General features: G+C 37.8%; 2 protein-coding genes across 6 annotated transcripts in view; one reads left to right on the forward strand and one right to left on the reverse strand.

The window, feature by feature from the left end:
* Positions 1–23,174, forward strand: part of DGKE (diacylglycerol kinase epsilon) — a 34,836-nt gene that overhangs the window by 4,980 nt on the left and 6,682 nt on the right. The window contains exons 3-10 of one of the 3 annotated variants that reach the window (XM_055258567.2): positions 5,540–5,699; positions 7,219–7,338; positions 9,443–9,586; positions 10,202–10,359; positions 10,693–10,744; positions 17,693–17,806; positions 19,779–19,850; positions 22,967–23,094. In XM_055258567.2, coding sequence (XP_055114542.1) covers positions 5,540–5,699; positions 7,219–7,338; positions 9,443–9,586; positions 10,202–10,359; positions 10,693–10,744; positions 17,693–17,806; positions 19,779–19,850; positions 22,967–23,094 — 948 coding nt within the window. The remainder of the gene's footprint in view (positions 1–5,539; positions 5,700–7,218; positions 7,339–9,442; positions 9,587–10,201; positions 10,360–10,692; positions 10,745–17,692; positions 17,807–19,778; positions 19,851–22,966; positions 23,095–23,174) is intronic. The other 2 variants (XM_063628438.1, XM_063628439.1) reach the window with 2 other exon arrangements.
* Positions 1–23,174, reverse strand: part of TRIM25 (tripartite motif containing 25) — a 77,471-nt gene that overhangs the window by 2,697 nt on the left and 51,600 nt on the right. For 2 of the 3 annotated variants that reach the window (XR_010117978.1, XR_010117977.1), the window contains exons 10-11: positions 16,098–16,288; positions 4,538–4,637 (exon numbers count right to left, since the gene is read on the reverse strand). The gene's annotated coding sequence lies outside the window, so the exon portion shown is untranslated. Of the gene's footprint in view, positions 1–4,537; positions 4,638–5,167; positions 5,307–5,877; positions 5,928–16,097; positions 16,289–23,174 lie in introns of all 3 variants that reach the window. The other variant, XR_010117976.1, reaches the window with a different exon arrangement.

Genomic DNA, 23,174 nt, shown 5'->3' on the forward strand with positions numbered 1-23,174 from the left:
TTCATTTATCAAAACTCAGGAAGTATATACGTACATTTCATTGTATGTAAATTTTACATGAAAAGGAAAAAACATGAATTCTAGGTAGTGATAAGCCTATTTGCTGATGTATTTAGGAAGTATTCTGATGTCTTCAGTTTACTTGGAAATGTACTAAAAATAAGATGGATTAATGGATAGAAATGTGACAAAGCAATTACAGAAAGATGTTAATGGTAGAATGTAGGTGGTAGGCATACCTGTAAAAAATATTTTTAAGTAAAATATTTTAAAAAGTAAGTAAACTATTCTTGCTTTTAGAATATATTTGCTGAAATATTGAAGGGTGAGATCTCATACTGTCTGCAGTTTACTTTCAAATTATTCAGCAAAATATGAATTTATATGGAAAGAGAATATTGTGGGAGAAAATGTCATTAAGAATCAGCGTGAAGGGTGGGCTTAGGGTATTCATTTTGCTATCCTTTTGACTTCTCTGAAAGTTTGGAATTTTTCAAAATAAAAAAGATCATAAGCTGTTACCCAATGACATGATGCTAAAGCTGAAATATCAAGACATTTTAGTAATGTCTTATCTTCCCAGTGAGTTTGAAATCTAGGTCATTAAATACAAATTACAACATATGTAAAGAGAATAGGATTCAGGTTTGAATATGGTATTTCTAAAGAAAAATGTAATACTGAGTAATTAGTAAGCATTTTATTTTATTTTGTTTTTTGAGACAGGGTCTTACTCTATATTGCCTAGGCTGGAAAACAGTGGCATGATTATGGCTCACTGCAGCCTCAGCCTCCCAGGTTCAAGCAATCCTCCCACCTCAGCCTTCCAAGTAGCTGGGACTACAGACATGCACCACCATGCCTGACATTTTTTTTTTCTTTTTTGTAGAGATAGGAGTATCACCGTATTGCCCAGGCTGGTCTCAAATTCCTGGGCTCAAGCAAACCTCCCATCTTGGCCTCCCAAAGTGCTGGGATTACAGGCGTAAGCCACCATGCCTGGCCCTAGTAAGCATTTTAGCTGTACGTTTATAGAGCAAAGGCTCATAATAGCTATTATCTTGGTTAAAATAATCTTTTCTGGGCTGAGCACAGTAGCTCATGCCTGTAATCCCAGCAGTTGGGGAGGCCGAGGCGGGCAGAGTTTGAGACCAGCCTGACCAATATGGAGAAACCCCATCTCTACTAAAAATACAAAATTAGCCGAGTGTGGTGGCGCATGCCTGTCATCCCAGCTACTCGGGAGGCTGAGGCAGGAGAATCGCTTGAACCCAGGAGGCGGAGGTTGCTGTGAGCCGAGATCACGCCATTGCACTCCAGTCTGGGCAACAAGAGCAAAACTCCATCTCAAAAAATAATAGTAATAATAATAATCTTTTCTGAAATTTATGAGAATTTAATAAATGATAAGTGTTCTGTCACAAATTATTAGGGATAGAAAAGATGGTTTTATGAATCATGTTAGGACAAGTGCTCTTTGGGGGAGGGAAGGTTAACTCTTCATAATACACCAGATTAATTACGGGTAGATTAATGCAGTGGTTTGTTTTGTTGTTTTTTGAGACAGTCTCACTCTGTCACTCAGGTTGGAGTGCAGTGACGCGATCTCGGCTCACTGCTACCTCTACCTCCCAGGCTCAAGTGATTCACCTGCCTCAGCCTCCCGAGTAGCTGGGATTACAGGCATGCACCACTACGCCTGGCTAATTTTTTTTATATTTTCAGTAGAGACAGGGTTTCACCACGTTACTCAGGCTGGTCTCAAACTTCTGACCTCAAGTGATCCGCCCGCCTAGGCCTCCCAAATCCTGGGATTATAGGCATGAGCCACTGCGTCCAGCCAATACAGAGGATGGAAAAGCCTGACACTTTCATGAGATTCTGAATGGAATCTATAGCCCCAGAAGGTTAAGAAGCACTGAATTAAAGATGTAACTATGACAACTGAACTGGGGGGAGGGGGGACGGGGAATAACTATAGGTGAATATCTAGGAAATGGTAAAAGACTTTAAAGCATAACAGCATTTAATTAGGTGCCTGTAGCCTAGCTACTCAGGAGACGGAGGCAGGATCACTTGAGCCCAGGAGTTCAGGCCAGTGTGAGCAACATAGACACTGTCTATTAAAAAAAATTTTTTGGCCAGACTCTTTGGCTCACACCTGTAATCCCAGCACTTTGGGAGGCCGAGGCAGACTGATGAGGTCGTGAGTTTTTGAGACCAGCCTGACCAATATGGTGAAGCCCCGTCTCTACTAAAAATACAAAAATTAGCCAGCCGTGGTGGCATGCACCTGTAGTCTCAGCTGCTCAGGAGGCTGCGGCAGGAGAATCACTTGAACCTGGTAGGTGGAGGTTGCAGTGAGCCGAGATCACGCCACGGCACTCCAAGCCTGGGTGACAGAGTGAGACTCCATCTCAAAAAAAAAAAAAATTTTTTTTAAATGAAACAGCATTTAAGCCAACTACAAACGGAAATACATATCTGTATATATATATATTTTTTTAAAAACTTAAGTAGATTAAAAAGACAATTTTAAAGAACACTGAAGCATGTTTGTAATAAATATGCCAGAAAAAAGGTTAATATTCTAGATAAATAAAAGTATATGCAATTATTAAAACCTAGTGAAAGATGAATATAGAACATGAATGCATTCACAAAAGGAGGCTGAAAAACTCAGTTTTACCTAGTAATCAAAGACTTCCAGATTAAAACAATAGGATACCTTTTTCTATCAAATTATCAAAGAAAAATTAAGTACTAATGAGCAGTATTAATAAGTGTTAGTTATGATGGGCACTTTCATGCACTCGTAACAAGCATATTGGACAAACATCCAGAACCTTAGGAAAATGCATGCCCTTTGATTCAGTAACTTCTGAGATTGCAAGGAAATAATCTCATTCATTTACCCACGTTATTTGTATTTTCAAAAATAAACTAAATGTCTTTTTTAAAAAACAGAAAAGGGGTCAGGTTTTTTTCGTTTTGTTTTGTTTTGTTTTTTGAGATGGAATCTCACTCTGATGCCCAGGCTGGAGTGCAGTAGCACAGTCTCAGCTCACTGCAACCTCCCTTTCCCGGGTTCAAGTGATCCTCCTACCTCAGCCTCTCTAGTAGCTGGGACTGCAGGCACACGTTACCACGCCAAGCTAATTTTTGTTCATTTTTCTTGTTTTTTGAGACAGGGTCAAATAAATTATACTATATTCGCATGATGTAATAATATACATTCTTTACAAACCATGTTTTAAAAAAATTGAATGATATACAAAAAAGTTTACGACACAATGTAGAAAAGCATTATCCAGATACATATACATCATACTTCTAACCTGCAAAACAAATGTATACACTATAAAACTGAGAATAAATAAGTCAAAAAGTTAAGAGTGACTCTCTCTGGATGATTTTTATTTTATGCCTTTTTGTATTTTTAAATTTTTATAAGCTAGTATTTAAAATAATTTTTTTTTTTTTTTTTTTTTTTTTTTGAGACGGAGTCTTTCTCTGTCCCCCAGGCTGGAGTGCGGTGGTGAGATCTCGGCTCACCGCAACCTCCACCTCCTGGGTTCATGCCATTCTCCTGCCTCAGCCTCCCGAGTAGCTGGGACCACAGGCGCCCGCCAGCACGCCCGGCTAATTTTTTTGTATTTTTTAGTAGAGACGGGGTTTCACCGTGTTAGCCAGGATGGTCTCGATCTCCTGACCTCGTGATCCACCCGCCTCGGCCTCCCAAAGTGCTGGGATTACAGGCTTGAGCCACCGCGCCCGGCAAAATAATTTTTAAAATTTATACAAGTAGTTCATGTTTATATTCTGGTTTTTAGGATCTCAAGCAATACATACAAAAAAAAACGTAGACTAAAAAGTTAATATTCTTCCCATTCCTCAGTCCTACTTTTCTTCCCAGAGGAAACCATTATGAAATAATTCAGTGGGTGTCCTTTCTGATTGCTTTTGATGGTGATATACTATTTTAAAGTTGTGGTAGACCAATAAGTAAAGATATTATACTTCAGCCACATAACCAGTCTATTATAGTTTCTCAAGTTGAGTTTAAAGTTAACAAATGTGATTATGCAAATTATTTTACTTTTCTCTGTAACAGATTATGCAGAGAACTCTTGCTTTTAGCAGTAAATAGGACTCGAGTATACAGCACTAAGTACTTGACAAATCTGAATATCCAAAAGGAAAAAACAGCTTAAAATAGAAGGTCAACAGAGGACCTCTGGGTGAAAGAATGTTTATCCTCTTTTTTTTTTATATTCATTTAATTATAACCATTCTTTTCTGGTGGCCTGCTTTATCTCTTCAGTCAGATCTGCCTTATCTGTGAGTGGATTAAATACTTAGCAAATTAATAATAGAAACCCAGGACCTTTACCAGCTCTGTTCTCTGCCTGTTTTACCAATTGGATCCAAACATAGTTGCAAATCTGAATGCACATGTTCTTATGTCTATTTCAAAAGCAAGCATATGAATTATTTTCGTATTAACTGACAAAAAGAAATGCATGGTTGTACTTACATTTACAGGTTAAGAGATTTTCGAGCTGGACCCTCAGGAACTCTTCAAGGGTCCATGTCAGTGGGGCATTTAAACAGCAAGGACTTTAGGCCTCATGAACCTACATTTCAGCCAAAGCACAAATATATATGAAACTATCATTTTAGATCAGCTTTTGTTTATGTGGATCATATCTATTGATATTTACCATGTCATAAATTAAAACTGATAAATTTTTAAAATATTTTTAAAATAATAGCAAATTATTTTTATGAAAATTGTGAGGAGAGTTACATTGTTTTAAATTTTTGCACATTTCTTTCACTTGTAATTCAGCTAGATTATCATATTTGCTTCTATTGTCATAGCACATGTCATAAAGCTTCTGGAAAATTCCCCTATACACTTTTGAGAGGATGAGGGTGAAATAATTCTTTAGTGTTATTATTAAAATTTTAACTTCACAGATGCCCTGAATGGATCTTGGGGCCCACATTTTAAGAAATGCTGTTAGGCGGGGCACAGTGGCTCACTCCAGCAATCCCAGCACTTATAGGAGGCCGAGGTGGGTGGACCATTTGAGGTCTGGAGTTCAAGACCAGCCTGGTCAACATAGTGAAACCCCATCTTTACTAAGAATACAAAAATTACCCAGGCGGTAGTAGCACGAACTTGTAATCCCAGCTACTTGGGAGACTGAGGCAGAAGAATCACGTGAGCCTGGGAGGCGGAGGTTGCAGTGAGCTGAGATCATGCCACTGCACTCCAGTCTGGTGGACAGAGTGAGACCCTGTCTCAAAAAAAAAAAAAAAAAAAAAAATGCTGTTAGATTAAACTGCCAAATATGTTCAAACCTTATTGCTCCATTTCACTGTGCAGATAGTGCATATCTTTTATTTGCCAAATGTTATGGTAAGTAGTGATAAAATTATGTTTTTTTTTTAAATAAAAATGATTGTTTTGGGGGTTATCATTGAGATTATGGTTTAAAGCTAGTTAATGCTTGTTTCTTCCTTCCCTCAGGTGCATTTGGTGCCAGAAAACAGTACATGATGAGTGCATGAAAAATAGTTTAAAGAATGAAAAATGCGATTTTGGAGAATTCAAAAACCTAATCATTCCACCAAGTTATTTAACCTCCATTAATCAGATGCGTAAAGACAAAAAAACAGATTATGAAGTGGTAATTAGAGTTTATTTCTCTTATACGATTGATTTTTAAAAAGCTGCTTAAGTCATTGTTTGAGATAGTTAAGACAGTATGTAAGAAGAATTGGTGCCAGGAATAAAATAAGCTTAAATAACAGATCAAGACCAAGGAGGGAAATAAAATGCCATTATGGTAAGCCATAAAATCCTACCTAGTTCCTAGAGATGGGTCAAAAATTTGGGCTCTTGAGTTCTTTCATGTCTAAAAGGAAATTGGAAATGTTATATTAGTGGTTTCTAAATCATTGCCTGCATCTGAATGATTTAGGGAGCTTTTTAAAAATACAGATTTCTGAGTAGTACCTTCATGGCCATATTTGATTTAGTAGGTATAGGGTAAGTCCAGGAATTCATCTTTTTTTTTAAGGTCCTCAGAAGATTCTGATGAACAGTCGGTTTTGGGATTCATGATTATTGTCAGTGAAAAGAAAATAGATTTTCCTCACACCTTGTTCTAAAAATATTTTTCTATTTTGAACTTTATACAGGGTCCCTAGTGATAAGTGCACATTGCACATTATAAATGCTCCCACAAATAATGGTGAACATTAAACCTGTTGACAACAGTTTATAGTATGTAGATATGTGTATGAAATTGATGTAACTTACTGAATCTCTCAGTCTTTATGTAGCTCTTAAGGAAATGTTATAAAAATTTATGGATTTATTTTCTAATTGGATATACCAAAATAATTGAACTATTTTATTTTAAAATTGTACCTTTTTCAAATTAAGATTTTATGTCTTACATGCCACCTCTGTCAATATTCCTGCAAGGAAAGGGACATTTTAAATTTTTCAAACAGTATTGTTTTGACACTTTTTTTAAATACAATGTCTTATTTATCTGAGTTCAACCTGAGATCACAAGAGAGGAGAATCTCTAAGTAAAACCACAGAATAACTTCATTAATGGTTACATCTACAAGGAGAGGGGAAGAAGAAATGGTTACATTGTGAAAAGTATTAATTTCATTTGACTTTGAGCTATTAGAAGTCCAGATTTTTTAATATGAGCACCCCATTTTAAAAAAAAAGAAATAAAACTTTGCAAAACACACCAGAATACATCCAGTAAAGGAAAATCAAGGTGAAAGATCAGAGAAAAAAATCAGTGCCGATTCTGTGAATGGTTGAACGTTATAGAAAGACAGATTTTCAACTCAGTTTAAGTCCAAACTTTCTAATAATTTGATGTAGCAGTGTAATGGGCTGCATTACTAGTGAGTTCCTTATGTGAGTGTCCGAGCATATGCTGGATGACTTATCTAGAATAATGTAGAAGAGAATTAAACATTGAATGGGAGCTTAAATTAGTTAATTTCTAGGTTCCCTTCCATTCTTAGAATTCTTTGATTTTTATATTGAATTGAGAGAACTAGTATAGTTGTTTTTATTTCAGCAAATTATAGCACCATTGTTCTCAAGGCATGGAAAATGTGCTTTTCATCTTTAAGATACTAAACCTTTTCACTCGTGGCAATTTTTTTTAGCTAGCCTCTAAGCTTGGAAAGCAATGGACCCCATTAATAATCCTGGCCAACTCTCGTAGTGGAACTAATATGGGAGAAGGACTATTGGGAGAATTTAGGATCTTGTTGAATCCAGTCCAGGTAACTAAAGAAAAAAACTTCCTTTTTATATTAATGTTTTCATTTTCCCTAAAATGCAATGATTATTAATGCTTCAAGTCACTAATCACCTGATCATAGGAAAGAATAATAATTACAAAAAGATCAGCCATTTAAGTATTTGCATAAACAGGAACTCTTGTGGTGGAAATATAAAATGGTACAACCTCTTTAGAAGACATCTTGGCAGTTTCTTAAAAAGTTAAATATAAATTTATTATATCTTCTAGCAATTCGTGTACTAGGAATCTACCCAAGGGAAGTGAAAACATTTCTCACAAAGATCTGCATGAAAATGTTCACAGCAGCATTATTCATGATAGCCAAAAAGCATAAACAGCTCAGCTGTTCATCAGCTGATGAGTTGATAAACAAAATGTGATGTAGCCATACAATGGAATACCATGAAATGACAAAAAGGAACAAACTACTGATACGTATATATTACAATAAATGAACATCAAAAACATACTAAGTGAAAGAAGGCAGATACAAGGGACCTTATATTGTATGACTCCACTTATGTGACGTGTCTAGAAAAGGCAAGTCTGTAGAGGTAGAGAATAGATTATTGGTTCTAGGGATGGAAATGGGGAGTGACTGCGAATGGACATTGAGGGATCTTATTGAAGCAACAAAAATGTTCTAAACTGGATGATGGTGGTGGTTGTGCAATTCAGTGAACTTATTAAAAATTATTGACTTGTTCACTTCAAATGGGTGAATCTTATATGTAAATTATACCTCAGTTTTAAAAATAAAAGGGATCATTAAAATTGAATATAATTTTACTTTGAAAAATTAACCAAAAAACAAAAAAATACAAAAAAAATTTAAAAAAAGAAAGCCCATTGTGTAGCAGTTAGAAATGCAATAACTTTGCCCTTCCAATTTGTATTTTTTACACTTTCAATATTATACAGCTTAAGAAAATTATAAAAAATACAGAGAAAATCATTTGCAGTTTCTCCATACAAATACATCAGTTCTTTTTTCTTGTTCTTTCCATTAATTATCTATGCATTTACTTTACATATTAACAGTACTATAACAATAATCTAGATACAAATTTGCTTCTGATTTTTTTAATGGTATAAATATTTTTCCTTGTTTCAACATAGTCCTCATATTACATATTTAATGACTAAAATAATTGAATGGAAATAGCATTATTTATCCAGTCTCTACTGTTGAAAGGTAACACTGTCTCTATGATTGTACTATAAATAATGCTACAGTGAATATTTTTATATATATTTTTAGACATTTTTGTCTTTTGAAATATTTTTCTAGGGTCATTGACAGAATTATGGATAATCAAAGTTACTTACATTTTTATGTCATTTTCTATGTATTGCAAAATTGCTTTCCAGAAATTTGTGCTGACTTGCACTGGTGATTTTTTTTTAAGCCAGTATAAGATATGAAACACTAATTAAAGGTGAACTTAGCACATTGTGGTTTATGTGAACAGGAAGGAGGCAATGTGGTATAGTAGATAAACTGTAATTTGGATTTTTTTTTTTTTTTTTTTTTTTTTTTTTGAGAAAGAGTCTTGCTTTGTTGCCCAAGCTGGAGTGCAGGGGCATGATCTCGGCTCACTGCAAACTCTGCCTCCCAGGTTCAAGTGATTCTCCTACCTCAGCCTCCCGAGTAGCTAGGATCACAAGCACACAACACCACACTGGCTAATTTTTGTATTTTTAGTAGAGACAGTATTTCACCATGTTGGCCAGGCTGGTCTCAAACTTCTGACATCAAGTGATTCACCCGCCTCGGCCTCCCAAAGTGCTGGGATTATAGGCGTGAGTTACCACACCTAGCCTTGTATTTCAGCACTTAATTACCTGGAGAATCACAGGCAAGTGATTTAACCTTCCTGCAACTCAGTTTCCATTTGTAGAGTCAGTGTGGGGATGAGCTACAATGAATATAAAGAGTCTGGCACGGTGCCTGGCATATTGTTAAATACATAGTAGCCAGTAACGTTATTTAACTATATCTCTACTCATCTAGAGGGAAATCATCCTTACAGATGAAGGAAAATGTTGGATAAAAATAATTTTTCTTTGTCTTTTGTTTCTAGGTTTTTGATGTAACTAAAACTCCTCCTATCAAAGCCCTACAACTCTGTACTCTTCTTCCATATTATTCAGCTCGAGTACTTGTTTGTGGAGGGGATGGGACTGTAGGGTGGGTCCTGGATGCAGTTGATGACATGAAGATTAAGGTATTAGTCTTTAAGAACTACTACAGAAGGACTTCTAAGATAAATATACTATATATATAAGGGGTTGGTTTTTTTTTTTTTTTTTTTTTTTTTTGAGATACAGTCTCGCGCTGTCACCCAGGCTGGAGTGCAGCGGCGCAAACACAGCTAACTGCAACCTCCATCTCTCAGGTTCAAGCCATCCTCCCACCTCAGCCTACAAAGTTGCTGAGACTGTAGGTGTGCGCTACCACGCCTGGCTAATTTTTGTATTTTTTGTAGAGACAGGGTTTCACCATATTGCCTGGGCTGCTGTCAAACTCCTGGGCTCAAGCAGTCCTCCCACCTTGGCCTCCCAAAGTGCTGGGATTACGTGGGTGAGCCACTGTGCCCAACCTAATATAGAATATTTTTGCTTTATATTTTTTATTATGCAGATGAATATTAGACATTGCCAGCTTCAAGTAGTTAAAAATGAAATGTTTTGATTAAGCAATTAGCATAAGCTTTACCAAAACAACATACAGTTGTTATATTTGTGTCCTTACTGTTTTGGTCTTATTAAATTTTACAAAATATTATTACCCAGCAAATAGTCTGCAGAGAAAAATCTAAAACATATCTTCCATATTCTAGGGACAAGAAAAGTACATTCCACAAGTTGCAGTTTTGCCTCTGGGAACAGGCAACGATCTATCCAATACATTGGGTTGGGGTACAGGTTATGCTGGAGAAATTCCAGTTGCACAGGTTTTGCGAAATGTAATGGAAGCAGATGGAATTAAACTAGATCGGTAAGTTACATTTCCCCAGAAAGTAGATTTCTTGAGATTTAGCCGTAATTGTTTGGTTTACAAATGAAGACTTGTGTAGATGAAATGTGCCATGTAATTTAAATGTGAAAGACTATGCTAGTTGTACTTATACATAGATGCTGGTGTTTTGTTTTATTATGTAAGAGCCAAAGTAATAAGTTACACTGAGTACTTATCCCTAAATTTGCATGCTCATATACATGTGGTTACTTTTTTAGATGGTATTTTAATAGAAAACCCTCATTTATCCAAACATCTAGAGTACGGGGTTTATTGTAAAAAGTGCTGTTTTTTTTAACTTCTGTTTTTTAGATGGAAAGTTCAAGTAACAAATAAAGGATACTACAACTTAAGAAAGCCCAAGGTATGTTGTTAGTGACTCAGTTGCAAGTGGTTTCAGCTTCATTGCACAAGATACGGCACTCTGGTGGGATACAGACACCTGGTGCTTATCTCAAGGGAGCTGGCTGTGGAGCAGAACAGAAGCTTATATGCTTACCTCACAAGCTGGACTGTAAATGTGTTATGGGAGAGAACAGGGTGCAGGTATGCTTAGTTCTGCCCTAGCTGATCAGGCTGAGAAGATTCAGAGGAAGTGATACGGGAGTTGGTCCTTAAAAAAGCAAAGGACTTTACAGGCAGAGGGAATAGAGGTGAGAGAGTGCAAAGCATGGCTAGCAAGTAGCAAATAATACAGAGAGAGCAGATCTGTATTTTTAAAAGATACTCTGGAGATAATGTGAAAATAGCTTAGAAGCCTGCACTAGGTAGAACCAGGATGAGGACAATGCAAAGACATTTTAGAGGTAGAATTAATCAATACTTGACAACTGATTAGTATAAAGGGAAGAGAGAAAATACATATTACTACTAGATTTCTAGTTTTTATAACTGGATATATGGAAATGACTATAAGAAAAATACCAAGTTTCAGGTTTGGGTAGGAAGAAAATGAGATAGATATTGGGCATATCAATCTAAAAGTTTTTGAAGTGTTAAACAAGAAGTTGGAAGTTTAGGCTTATTGCTCAGGAATAAAGACAGAGCTAGAGATGCAGATTGAGGAATCTAGACTGGGTTAGGAAGTAAAATAAACTGGGGTGGGGGCAGGGGGAGTAGCCCAAGTTGTGGGATTCACATCCCTATTTATCAGCCTTTATTTAGGCTGAAGCTTTATTTCTGATAATTGTTTACATGCTGAGAATGCATAAGAGAATGTGGGGAGTGAGAGGGGAAAAGAGGGCCAAGAACTACATCTTTTCTTTTTTTTTTTTCTTTTGTTGTGGAGACAAGGTCTCGGTCTGTCACTCAAGCTGGAGTGCAGTATTGTGATGACAGCTCACTGCAGCCTTGACCTCTGGGCCCAAGCGATCCTCCCACCTCAGCCTCCCAAGTAGCTGGGACCATTGGCATGTGCCACCATGCCCAGATAGTTTTTGTTTTTGTTTCTGTTTTGTGGAGAGACGGTCTCCCTATATTGTCCAGGCTGGTCTCGAACTCCTAGGCTCAAGCAGTCCTCCCACCTCAGCCTTCCAAAGTGTTGGGATTACAGGCATGAGTCACTGCCCAGCCATGAACTACATCTTGAAAAGAAACATATTTAGGTGACACAGATTAAGAGAGGCCACTAAAGGAGACTAAAGAGTGTAGTAAGTAAATAAGGAGAAAACAGAGAAAGAGAATTACAGTAGGTGGGTGATAAACAGCACAATTAAAGCAGACTTTAAAGAAGTGCATTTGGGGAACACATGCATGTTTCTCTGCTTCTCCATCTCCTTGCCACTGAAATCCCTCTAAAATGTGCCTTTAAAAGATCTCGTATAGATTTTTGAGAAGGCACAAAACCTTAAGGAGAAAGAGATCACAGCAGTCTTCAGAAGCCAAAAGTAGGAAGGTTTGCATATTGAAAAAAGCTCAAAAGTGCCTACACTGCAGAAAACCAAGAAAGAAACCAGTTTGTTGAGCAGAACCAAGCAAAGGCTTAGGAATTCAAGTCACCACATCACTCAGAGAGCAGTAGTGTAGAGTGGGTCTGAAAATAGAAGGAGTGAGCGAAAGAAGCTGTTCGTCCCCTAGATCACTTCCTCTTTCCCCAGCTTCACATGGTCATTTACTACCCTCCTCAACTCAGGTAGTAGATTGGAGGTTTACTCTGGAAAGTTTAGAGAGACTCTAGCCAGCTAACGCCATACTGAAAACAGATTTAGTGCAAAGTGAAATCACTGGCCGTTTTCATCCACTCAACTTCAAGAATAGTGGCACAGAGGATTTCTCTCTGGGGAAGCTAGCTTGCCCAAGGAAAAAATTAACAGGTACCAATATTTGAGTGTCTCCTAGCAAAAGGACCAGATTTTTGCACTGTAGTCCTATAATGAAGCTTATACCCTAGCAAGACCTGCTTTTGGATGCAAAGTTCACAGTTTACTTTTTATGCCTTACTCTTAAAACATGAACATATACAGCCAAGGATTGGAGGCACAAACATTTAAGGAAAGCCTCTGCCATGAGAGAGCCCCAAAGAAACAAGAAGAAAGAATTGTAGGAAACACAGTCCAGGAAGCTGAAGGAAGTCAGAGAGTGGGACTAATGTTCTCAGAGAAAAATGAAAATATTAATAGAACAGGGTTCTATAAAAGGAACATTCAGAAACACATGCCTCAGAAAAGGCTCTTATAAACTAAAATTCAGTATCAGATTGGAAAGTACAATTGAAGACACCACTCAGAAAGTACAACAAAAAGCAAAGGAACTGGACATGGGGGCACACGCCTGTAGTCCCAGCAACTCAGGAGGCTGAGGCAGGAAGATTGCTTGAGCCCAAGAGTTCAAGGCTGCAGTGAGCTGTCATCACGCCACCGCATTCCAGCCTGGGTGACAGAGTGCAGATGAGACCCCATCTCTAAAAAAAGAGAAAAAGAATACAGTAAGTAATATTTAAAATTTAAAAATCACAAATTGGCCAGGCACGGTGGCTCACGCCTGTAATCCCAGCACTCTGGGAGGCTGAGGCGGGCGGATCACAAGGTCAGGAGTTCGAGACCAGTCTGGCCAACATGGTGAAACCCCGTCTCTATTAAAAATACAAAAATTAGCCGGGCGTGGTCGTGGGTGCCTGTAATCCCAGCTACTTGGGAGGCTGAGGCAGGAGAATTGCTTGAACCCGGGAGGCAGAGGGTGCAGTGAGCCAAGATCACGCCACTGTACTCTAGCCTGGGCAACAGAGCAAGACTCTGTCTCAAAAAAAAAAAAAAAATCAAACAGTAATGATCTGATTATGTTATTTAGAAATATAAATACCAGAAGAAAGAACTATGGAAAGAGCTCTGGGAGCAGGAATTATAAATGAGGAGAAGTAGACAGAAAACTGCAGTGTTTCCTTTGAAGCCTTGTAGAACTATATAGCTTATTAAAGTGGACTGCTTTGATTTATTTAAAAAAAAATTGAAAGAAAAAAATAAGTATTGAGAGATCCTTTAAAATGGTTCCTGTGCTCAAAAGTATTTGTCAGTTATCATAGTGCCTGAAATGCCAACATTAAAGATGTATTTCTCTTTTTGATAGTAGCCAATCTAATAGGTGTGAGGTGATAGCTCATTGTGGTTTTCATTTGCAATTCTCTGATGATTAGAAATGTTCAGCATTTTTTCATATGCAGGTTGAATATCCCTTGTCCAAAAAAACGGGACCAGAAGTATTTCAGATTTCTGATTTTTTTGGATTTTAGAATATGTGCACAATATGTACCCCTTGAGCATTTCTAATCTGAAAAGCTGAAATTCAAAATGCTCCCATGAGCATTTCCTCTGAGTGTCATGTCAGTGTTCAAAAAGTTTGAGATTTGGGGACATTTCAGATTTCAGATGTTCATATTAGGGATGCTGAACCTGTATCTGTTGGCCATTTTTATGTCTTTTGAGAAATGTCTCTTCAAGTCCTTTGCCCATTTTTTAATAAGATTATTGGTTGTTATTGAGTAACTTGAATTCCTTCTGCATTTTGGAGATTAGTTCCTTATCGAGTGTATAATTTACGGAGATTTTCTCCCAAGCTGTGGGTTGCCTCTTCACTCTATTGTTTTCCTTTGCTGTGTAGAATCTTTCTAGTGTGATGCAATCCCTTTTTTCTATTTTTACTTTTATTGCCTGTGCTTTTGAGATCATATCAAACAAATAACTGCCCAGGCCAATGTCATGAAGCTTTTTCCTTACATTTTCCTTTAGTACTTTTATAGTTTCAGGTTGTACATTTAAGTCTTTAATCCATTTTGAGTTGATTCTTTATAATTGGTGAAATAAGGGTTGATTTTCATTGTTCTGCATGTGGGTATCCAGCTTTCCCAGTACCATTTATTGATGAGACTCTCCTTTCCCTACTGTATGTTCTTGGCACCTTTGTCAGAAATCAATTGGCCATAGATATGTGTATTTATTTTGGGCTTTCCTATCCTATTTCATTGGTGAGTAATAACAGATGTTGGCAAGGATGTGGAAAAGAGAGAATCCTTATACACTATTGGTATTGCAAATTAGTACAACCATTTTGGGAAACAATATGGAGGTTTCTCAAAAAACTAAAACTAGAATTACCATATGTTCCAGCAATCCCATTTATGGATATTACCCAAAGGAATTGAAATCAGTATATCAAACAGATGTCCATGCTGCCATGTTCATTGCAGCATTATGTACAATAGCCGAGATGCAGAAAATAAGCTCAGTGCCCATCAGTGAATGAATGGTTTTTTTAAATATGCCATATACACACAATGGAAAACTATTCAGACTTTAAAAAAAAAAAAACAGGAAAATCTGTCATTCTCGGCAACATAGCTGAACCTAGAGGACATTATGTTAAATAAATAAACCAGGCACAGAGAGACAAATAGTGTATGATGTCACTTATATGTGGAATCTAAAAAATCAAACTCAAAGTCGAGAGTAGAATGATGGTTACCAGAGGCTGAAGGGAGTAGGAGGGTAGATGGAGAAAGGGGAGACATTGGTTAATAAGTATAAAGTTTTAGTTAGGAAGAATAAGTTCTGCTATTGCACAGCTTGGTGACTATAGTTAATAATAATGTATATTTTCAAATTGCCAAAAGAGAGGTTTTTTGTTTTTTTGGTTTTTTTGTTTTTTTTTGAGACGGGGTCTCATTTGACTGTGCACTGGCGTGATCACGGCTCACTGCAGCCTAGATCTCTTGGGCTCAAGTGATCTTCCCACCTTAGCCTCATTAGTAACTGGGACTACAGGCACATGCCACCACACCCGGCCAATTTTATTTTTATTATTTTCAATAGAGACAAGATTTTTCTATGTTGCCCGGGCTGGTCTCAAACTCCTGGGCTCAAGCAGTCCACACCTCTCAGCCTCCCAAAGTGCTGGGATTACAAATGTGAACCACTGTGCTCAGCCTAAAAGAGAGGATTTTAGATGTTCTTACCACAAATAAATGATAAATATTTGAGGTGATGGATATGCAAAAAAAAAAATGATGTATTTCTCATTCATACCAGGATGTATTTCTATTCAGTAATAAAGCAGAGCTGAATATTTAAAAATATTTATCAGAGATCATTCCTCCAAAGAAAAATGGACAAAGTTTCACACCAGTTAGATGATTCAAATAAGAAGACATGTTCTTCAGCCATTTGCTTTCAAGAAATATGATATGTCATTAAAAATAAATATACCACAATCAAGTAGGGTCTGCTTACCTCTATAGAAGAACATCCAAACAATCAAATACAAGAAGGAACTTCATTACTCTATACATTCAAGCAAGTATTTTGTGCCCATCTGGTGCCAGGCACTGTTGTAGGTGCTGGAGTTTCAGTGATGAAGGCCTTGCCCGTATGAAGCTTATATTGCCCCACTCTTAGTTTCTGAAGAAAGGATGCCTAGGAAACTAGAAAAAAAGATTCAGTTTAAAAATAAAGGCAAATTAATGTACATTGACCTATTTTATTTAAAATAAGGTGTTTATGGGTTTTTTTTTTTTTTAAAGAACAACTAGGATTGAAAATTGTATTTTGGCAGTGAAGGGACAGACATTTAGTTCCATAAGAGATGAATGGGAAAAGGATGAAAAGAACAAGTGACCAAATTTAGACTTAACCATCAAAAGGAGGAAGAGCGTCTTTGATTTGGAGGAGAAAGGTGCACCTTATTAAAGTCAGAATTTTTAGATGGCAGAAAGAGAGCATGAGAATTCATACCTTTCATACCTGAGGATCTCACTTTTTTCAGTGAGGCAAGAATCAAGATCATCTGAACATAACAAAGGCAAGGGAGCTGGTTATCAGGGACTTGAAGAGAGTTGTAAATTTTGAAATAAACCACTAGGGAATACAGGAAAGGAGTCATCTAAAGGGTTACTGTGTCCTATTAGCGATTGTGTCCAGCCATCCTTAGAAATAACTTTGTAACAGGATCATAATTATAAGATTCTTACCAGCAGTGTCCAGCAATCTGGAAATAGAGCAGAGAAAACAGTTTGATTTAGAGAAGATTAACAAGTAAGGCTGGCCGGGCGCGGTGGCTCATGCCTGTAATCCCAGCACTTTGGGAGGCAGAGGCGGGCGAATCACGAGGTCAGGAGCTCGAGACCAGTCTGGCCAACATGGTGAAACCCCATCTCTACTAAAAATACAAAAAAATTAGCCAGGCATGGTGGCAGGCGCCTGTAATCCCAGCTACTCAGGAGGCTGAGGCAGGAGAATCGCTTGAACCCGGGAGGCAGAGATTGCAGAGAGCCGAGATCGCGCCACTGCATTCCAGCCCAGGTGACAGTCCGAGACTCCATCTCAAAAAAAAAAAACAAGGCTAAATTGAGAAGAGGTCAAGGGAGTGTTGGAACGAAGGATGGTGTTGAGTACAGTCACTGAAATGATTGACCTTGGAATCCAGGCCGCGTTGGGAAGTAAGATAAATTAAGGTGAGACCAGTAGCCTGGGTGGGACTAGTAGAAGCTGAGAGCTTGGAGGCTGTGATAAATGTAAAGAGCAAATGTAATGGGAACACAGGCATGACAAGCCTGGAAGCATCAAGTAGAGCCATTCTAGATGGTAAGGTCTGAGGTGTAGCATATAAAACAGAAATGGAAGATGAGATTCACATCTGTAGTTACCAGCCTTAAATGGAAGCTTTATTTCTGGTAACTTCACCGGACAGTATAAAATAGCCATGTGAAAAGTAAATGCAAAAAGCGTCTCCCTTTTCAAAAGAACACAAAGACTAAGATTGACATTTAATTATGACTCAGGCTTAGGTGGAACCATAGTCTGTTGCTTATTCTTACCCTTTCTCACAGGAATTCACAATGAACAACTATTTTTCTGTTGGACCTGATGCTCTCATGGCTCTCAATTTTCATGCTCATCGTGAGAAGGCACCATCTCTGTTTTCTAGCAGAATTCTTAATAAGGTGTGTTGGATAAAATAACATTTCCTGCTTATCACCAAAGGTACAGTAAAAATCAATAGTTCAATTATATTTAGCACTCTTAGATTCAGATTTAACTAACTTACAGAAATACTTACCTGCTCTGTTTTGTGTAGGGTTGTCAAATTAGATCTTTTTTTTTTTTAATTAGGTCTTTAAATGTACTTTATCAGGCCAGGCACAGTGGCTCACGCCTGTAATCCTAGCACTTTGGGAGGCGGAGGCAGATGGATCACTTGAGGTCAGGAGTTCAAGACCAGCCTGGCCAACATGGTGAAACCGTCTCTACTAAAAATACAAATTTAGCCAGGCATGGTGGCAGGTGTCTGTAATCCCAGCCACTCGGGAGGCTGAGATAGGAGAATCTCTTGAAACCAGGAGGCAAAGGTTGCAGTGAGCTGAGATCATACCACTGCACTCCAACTTGGGCAACAGAAGGAATTTCCATCTCAAAAAACAAAACAACTTTATCAAAGTATTATATAACTCTAACAAATTTTTTAAATTCAAATTTGGGATGTTTTATAGCATATTTTGCTTAGATGGCAACTAAATGGAATATATGATAGTTTATCTTAAATGGCAGCTAAAATTGGAAGGAAATTTTAGGCAGAATAAATTTTTGGTGAAGTCATTAAAGGAAAAGTAGATTTCATTGGTTTGAAAAACCTCCAAAAGGCAGATGAGATAAAGGAAAGACCAGCTTGTTTGCCACAGCTTTGAATTAAGGTCATCTCTGGTTTCTAGTACAGTTGATTCTGTTGATGGAGTTTTGCCTAGGAATTTTTTTAATAACGTTTGGTGATTGACCAATAGGATATCAAAAATAAATGCATAGCAATTGTATTCCTGGTTCTGTTTTACAAATATTTCAAATTTTGAAATAGTTCCCTTTTATTAATATAGTTACTAAGGTAATACGTATTACTATTTATACAGTTGATAATTAACTCATCTCAGTCTTTACATCAACCTTTCTGTATTCATGAGTGATTAGAAAATGTTTGTTAGATTAATATGCATTACTATTCTTAAGTAATCTGAAGTACTAGGAAAAAGTGAAATTTTCTAATTCGAATATTTTTCTTTATAAAATACAACTTTTTTGATAAATTGGGAGAAAACACTATTTAGAAAAAAATCACTTCTAGGCTGGGCGTGGTGGCTCACACCTGTAATCCCAACACTTTGAGAGGCCAAGGTGGGTAGATCACGAGGTCAGGAGATGGAGACTATCCTGGCCAACACGGTGAAACCCCATCTCTACTAAAAATACAAAAATTAGCTGGATGTGGTGGTGCACGCCTGCAGTTCCAGCTACTTGAGAGACTGAGGCAGGAGAATCACTTGAACCCGGGAGGCGGAGGTTGCAGTGGGCCGAGATCGCACAACTGCACTCCAGCCTGGTGACAGAGCGAGACTCCATCTCAAAACAAAGAAAAAAGAAAAGAAAAAGAAAAAAATCACTTCTATCCCACATTTCCCCTGAGAAAGAGGACAATTAAACTTAAATGGAATGGCCTGTATTGTCATCTTCCAAAAAAGAAGGATGAGTAACATTTCATCTACTGTACCACAGTTCACCTAGAACTTTTAAACTATTAATAGCCTAAGAGAATAAAATGGAAAATACAAATGATGCCAAAAGTATCTGTAATATGTTAAAGGCATTTTTATTTTTACATTGTGTTTTAATTATAGATTTCCATTGCTGCTCCTAGTGGATTCCAATTTTACCCTTTAAAATTACTAGAATGGAGGTGTTGGATAGGGCCAGAGGTTGCACACCAAAAGTATCCCCTTTGGTTGCCCTTCTTTTCATCAGCATCTAGTCTACTGTAAGGAAAATGCGTGCTTCAACATTCTTAAAGGGAGCTTTGATACAGTGTATTTTTTCTTATTGTTTACAGGGTTAGATTGTTTTAATATTATATTTTCTGCCCATTTTTCATAGGCGGTTTACTTATTCTATGGAACCAAAGATTGTTTAGTGCAAGAATGTAAAGATTTGAATAAAAAAGTTGAGGTAAGCTATTAACACTTTTTATTTTTTAAAGTTTTAGGTGGTCTCTGGATTATGAAGACTTTTTAAACAGAAATGCTAAACTTTGTTAATATATTTTGCCAGCATACATGGAGTATTTATTTGTGTGCCAGGCACTTTGCTACTTGCTTTATACACATTGTCCCTCTAAATTCTCCACAATTCTATAAGGCATGTATTATATATTCACATTATGCAGAAAAGAAAACTATTGTAAATGAAGTAATTTGCCCAAATTCTCTCATTTAATGCCTAAATGCACATGTAATAAAGATGTGAACCCAGATTTGTGTAAATCCAGTCTGTTTAACTGTTAGGGTGAGTGGCCTCCATTCATACATGATAAATAATTTACAGTTATCTAATACAGTGCCTGACTCAACATGAAGACACAGAGGAAGTTTAAATGGAAAGTTTAATTCAGATTACTTTTGTCGGGCATCTCTCTTATATACCAAAATAAAAATGTATAAATACAAAAAAGAAAATTAGCCAGGCATGGTGGCAGGCGCCTGTAGTCCCAGCTACTTGGGAGGCTGAGGCAGGAGAATGGCATGGACCCAGGAGGCGGAGCTTGCAGTGAGCTGAGATCACGCCACTGCACTCCAGCCAGGGCGACAGAGCAAGACTCTGTCTCAAAAAAAATTAATAAATAAAAATAATAAAAATGTATAAATAGTAAAAATAGAATATTAATGATTGCTTACTGCAACAGCCTCTCTGACATCATGATATGGCAGTCTTTTTTTTTTTTGAGATGGAGTCTCGCTCTGTCGTCCAGGCTGGAGTGCAGTGGTGCAATCTCCATTCACTGTAAGCTCTGCCTCCCTGGTTCACACCATTCTCCTGCCTCAGCCTCCCGAGTAGCTGGGATTACAGGCGTCCACCACTACACCTGGCTAACTTTTTGTATTTTTAGTAGAGACGGGGTTTCACTGTGTTAGCCAGGATGGTCTCGATCTCCTGACCTCGTGATCCACCCGACTCGGCCTCCCAAAGTGCTGGGATTACAGGCGTGAGCCACTGTGCCCAGCCAGATATGGCAGTCTTATATGTATTCCTTGCTTGATTCCAAAAAGAATCCGTAATGGTTAATAGCAACAACAAAGACATTAATTCAGAGAAACCTAGAACTGATAAAATAAATAAAAAGAGATCATAAACAGCTTGGGAAAAGCAGTGAGCAGGGAGTAAGGAGACTGATTATACATTAGTCAAGGAAAAATGTTGCCGTTAGGCGTAATGTTTAGCTCAAAGTCTCTGGGCTGCCATGGCGTAGAAGTAAGCAAGATTTTCTGTTAAAAAGAGTGTTATGTTACTTCATCATATCTTACTTTTCCTAGGCTTTGATAGTATTGGTAAGTATACAAGCATGTAAAATAAAGACCTTTATTTTATTGTCTGACATTTTATTTATATAAAAATACAAATTATCTTTAATTATACAGAAATAAAATAAATTTTATTTATATACCTACAAAATAGTCATTGTCCTCGATACTGGAGGTACAGTGATAAATCCCTTGCTCTACATTTACAGTCTAGAGTGAAAAAAGATATTTAAACCAGTCTGGGCACAGCGGCTCATGCCTGTAATCCCAGCACTTTGGGAGGCCAAGGTGGGAGGATTGCTTGAGGCAAGGAGACTAGCCTGGGCAACATAGTGAGACTCCACCTTTATAAAAAATAAAAATAGCTGAGCATAGTGGCATGTACCTGTGGTCCTAGCTGCTCAGGAGGCTGAGGCAGGAGGATCACTTGAACCCAGCAGGCAGAGGCTACAGTAAGCCATGATTGTACCACTGCACACCAGCCTGGGTGACAGATTGAGAGCCTGTCTCCGAGAAGAAACCAAAAAGATATTTAAACCACATTGCAATGCAGTATGAGAAGTTATATAAGAAAAGCATGTGGTCTTACAGGAATAAATAACTGCAATACGTAACCTAGGAGCTACAGAGACTAGGGAAAGTGGCAGGATAAGCAAGTCTTTCTGGAAGAAGTGACAAGCTGGAATCTGAAAATAAGTAAGAGTTAGCTAAGAGGAGGAGGAGGGGAAGATTGCTGTAGGCTAAAAACAGCATCTGCAAAAGACCCAGAGGCACACATGGCATATTTGAGTGAGTTCAGGCTGGAGCATAGCTTTCAGGAAGGAAAGTGACAAGAGCTGAGGCTAGAGAGATGGACAGAAGTCAAATCAGAGTGTCATATTTGCCTGGTATTGGAGCTTGTATTTCATCATGGGCATTGAAGGGTTGAAGTGAAGCCATTGAAGGGTTGTAATTAGAGGATGACGTATTTGCATTTTTTAAGTGTCGATCCAACTGCTCTGTGAGGGATGCATAAGAAAGTAAAGCTAGAGGCAGATAGGCCAGATAGGAACATTTTAGGGAAGAAATGGTGAAGAGAGAGAAAGACATAGAAATAGCATCAACTGTTTTTAGTGATTAAGGGGATGTGAAGGGTAAAAAGTCAAAGAAATCAAAGATAACTGCCAGGTTTCTGGCTTAAACAGCTGGGTTGGGGGTGAGTTAACCTACTTACCAGGAAAGAGTAAGAGTTAGCTAAGAGAAGGAGGAGGGGCAGATTGTTACTCTTTCCTGGTAAGTACATTGGGGAACAGGGAGCAAATTGCAGAAAAGTTGCTCGATCAATTTTTTACGTAAGAGTTTTTGGTGCCAGTCCATGGACATGTTTTGTAGGCAGTGGATAGATGGATCTGGCCCAGTTTACTTTCCTGAGAAGGAACATCCAGGGAAGTAGAGTGTGTGGTTCCCAGGAAGCAAAGGGAAAGAAGATTTTAGGAAAAGAGGAAGGGGGTCAGCAAGTGTCAGGTGCTACTGAAAAAGCAAGTTAGATAAGGCCTGAAAAAATCACGGGGCTCAACAAAAGAACATTATTGATGATGTTGATAGAAGCAGTTCCACTGAAGAGATAGAAAAGGGCAGATGAGAGGCCCTGAGTGAGAGGTAGGGAGCATCTTCTACATGTGCATCTCTCATATATAAGCACATTTATGAAAATAGATGTGAATTCTAAATGGATGTGTATGGGAATCGTGTACCCTGTAGTCACTGTCTATTTGTATTTCTTTAAAGCTAGAACTGGATGGTGAGCGAGTAGCACTGCCCAGCTTGGAAGGTATTATAGTTCTGAACATCGGATACTGGGGCGGTGGCTGCAGACTATGGGAAGGGATGGGGGACGAGACTTACCCTCTAGCCAGGTATGTACATTTGTGGTCTGTTTTTTTATGTCACTATTCTATTTAAAGCAATCTCTTGTTTATAGACTTTAACATTTTTC

Source organism: Symphalangus syndactylus, chromosome 20 (assembly GCF_028878055.3).
Source record: "Symphalangus syndactylus isolate Jambi chromosome 20, NHGRI_mSymSyn1-v2.1_pri, whole genome shotgun sequence".
NCBI classification, from domain to species: domain Eukaryota; kingdom Metazoa; phylum Chordata; class Mammalia; order Primates; family Hylobatidae; genus Symphalangus; species Symphalangus syndactylus.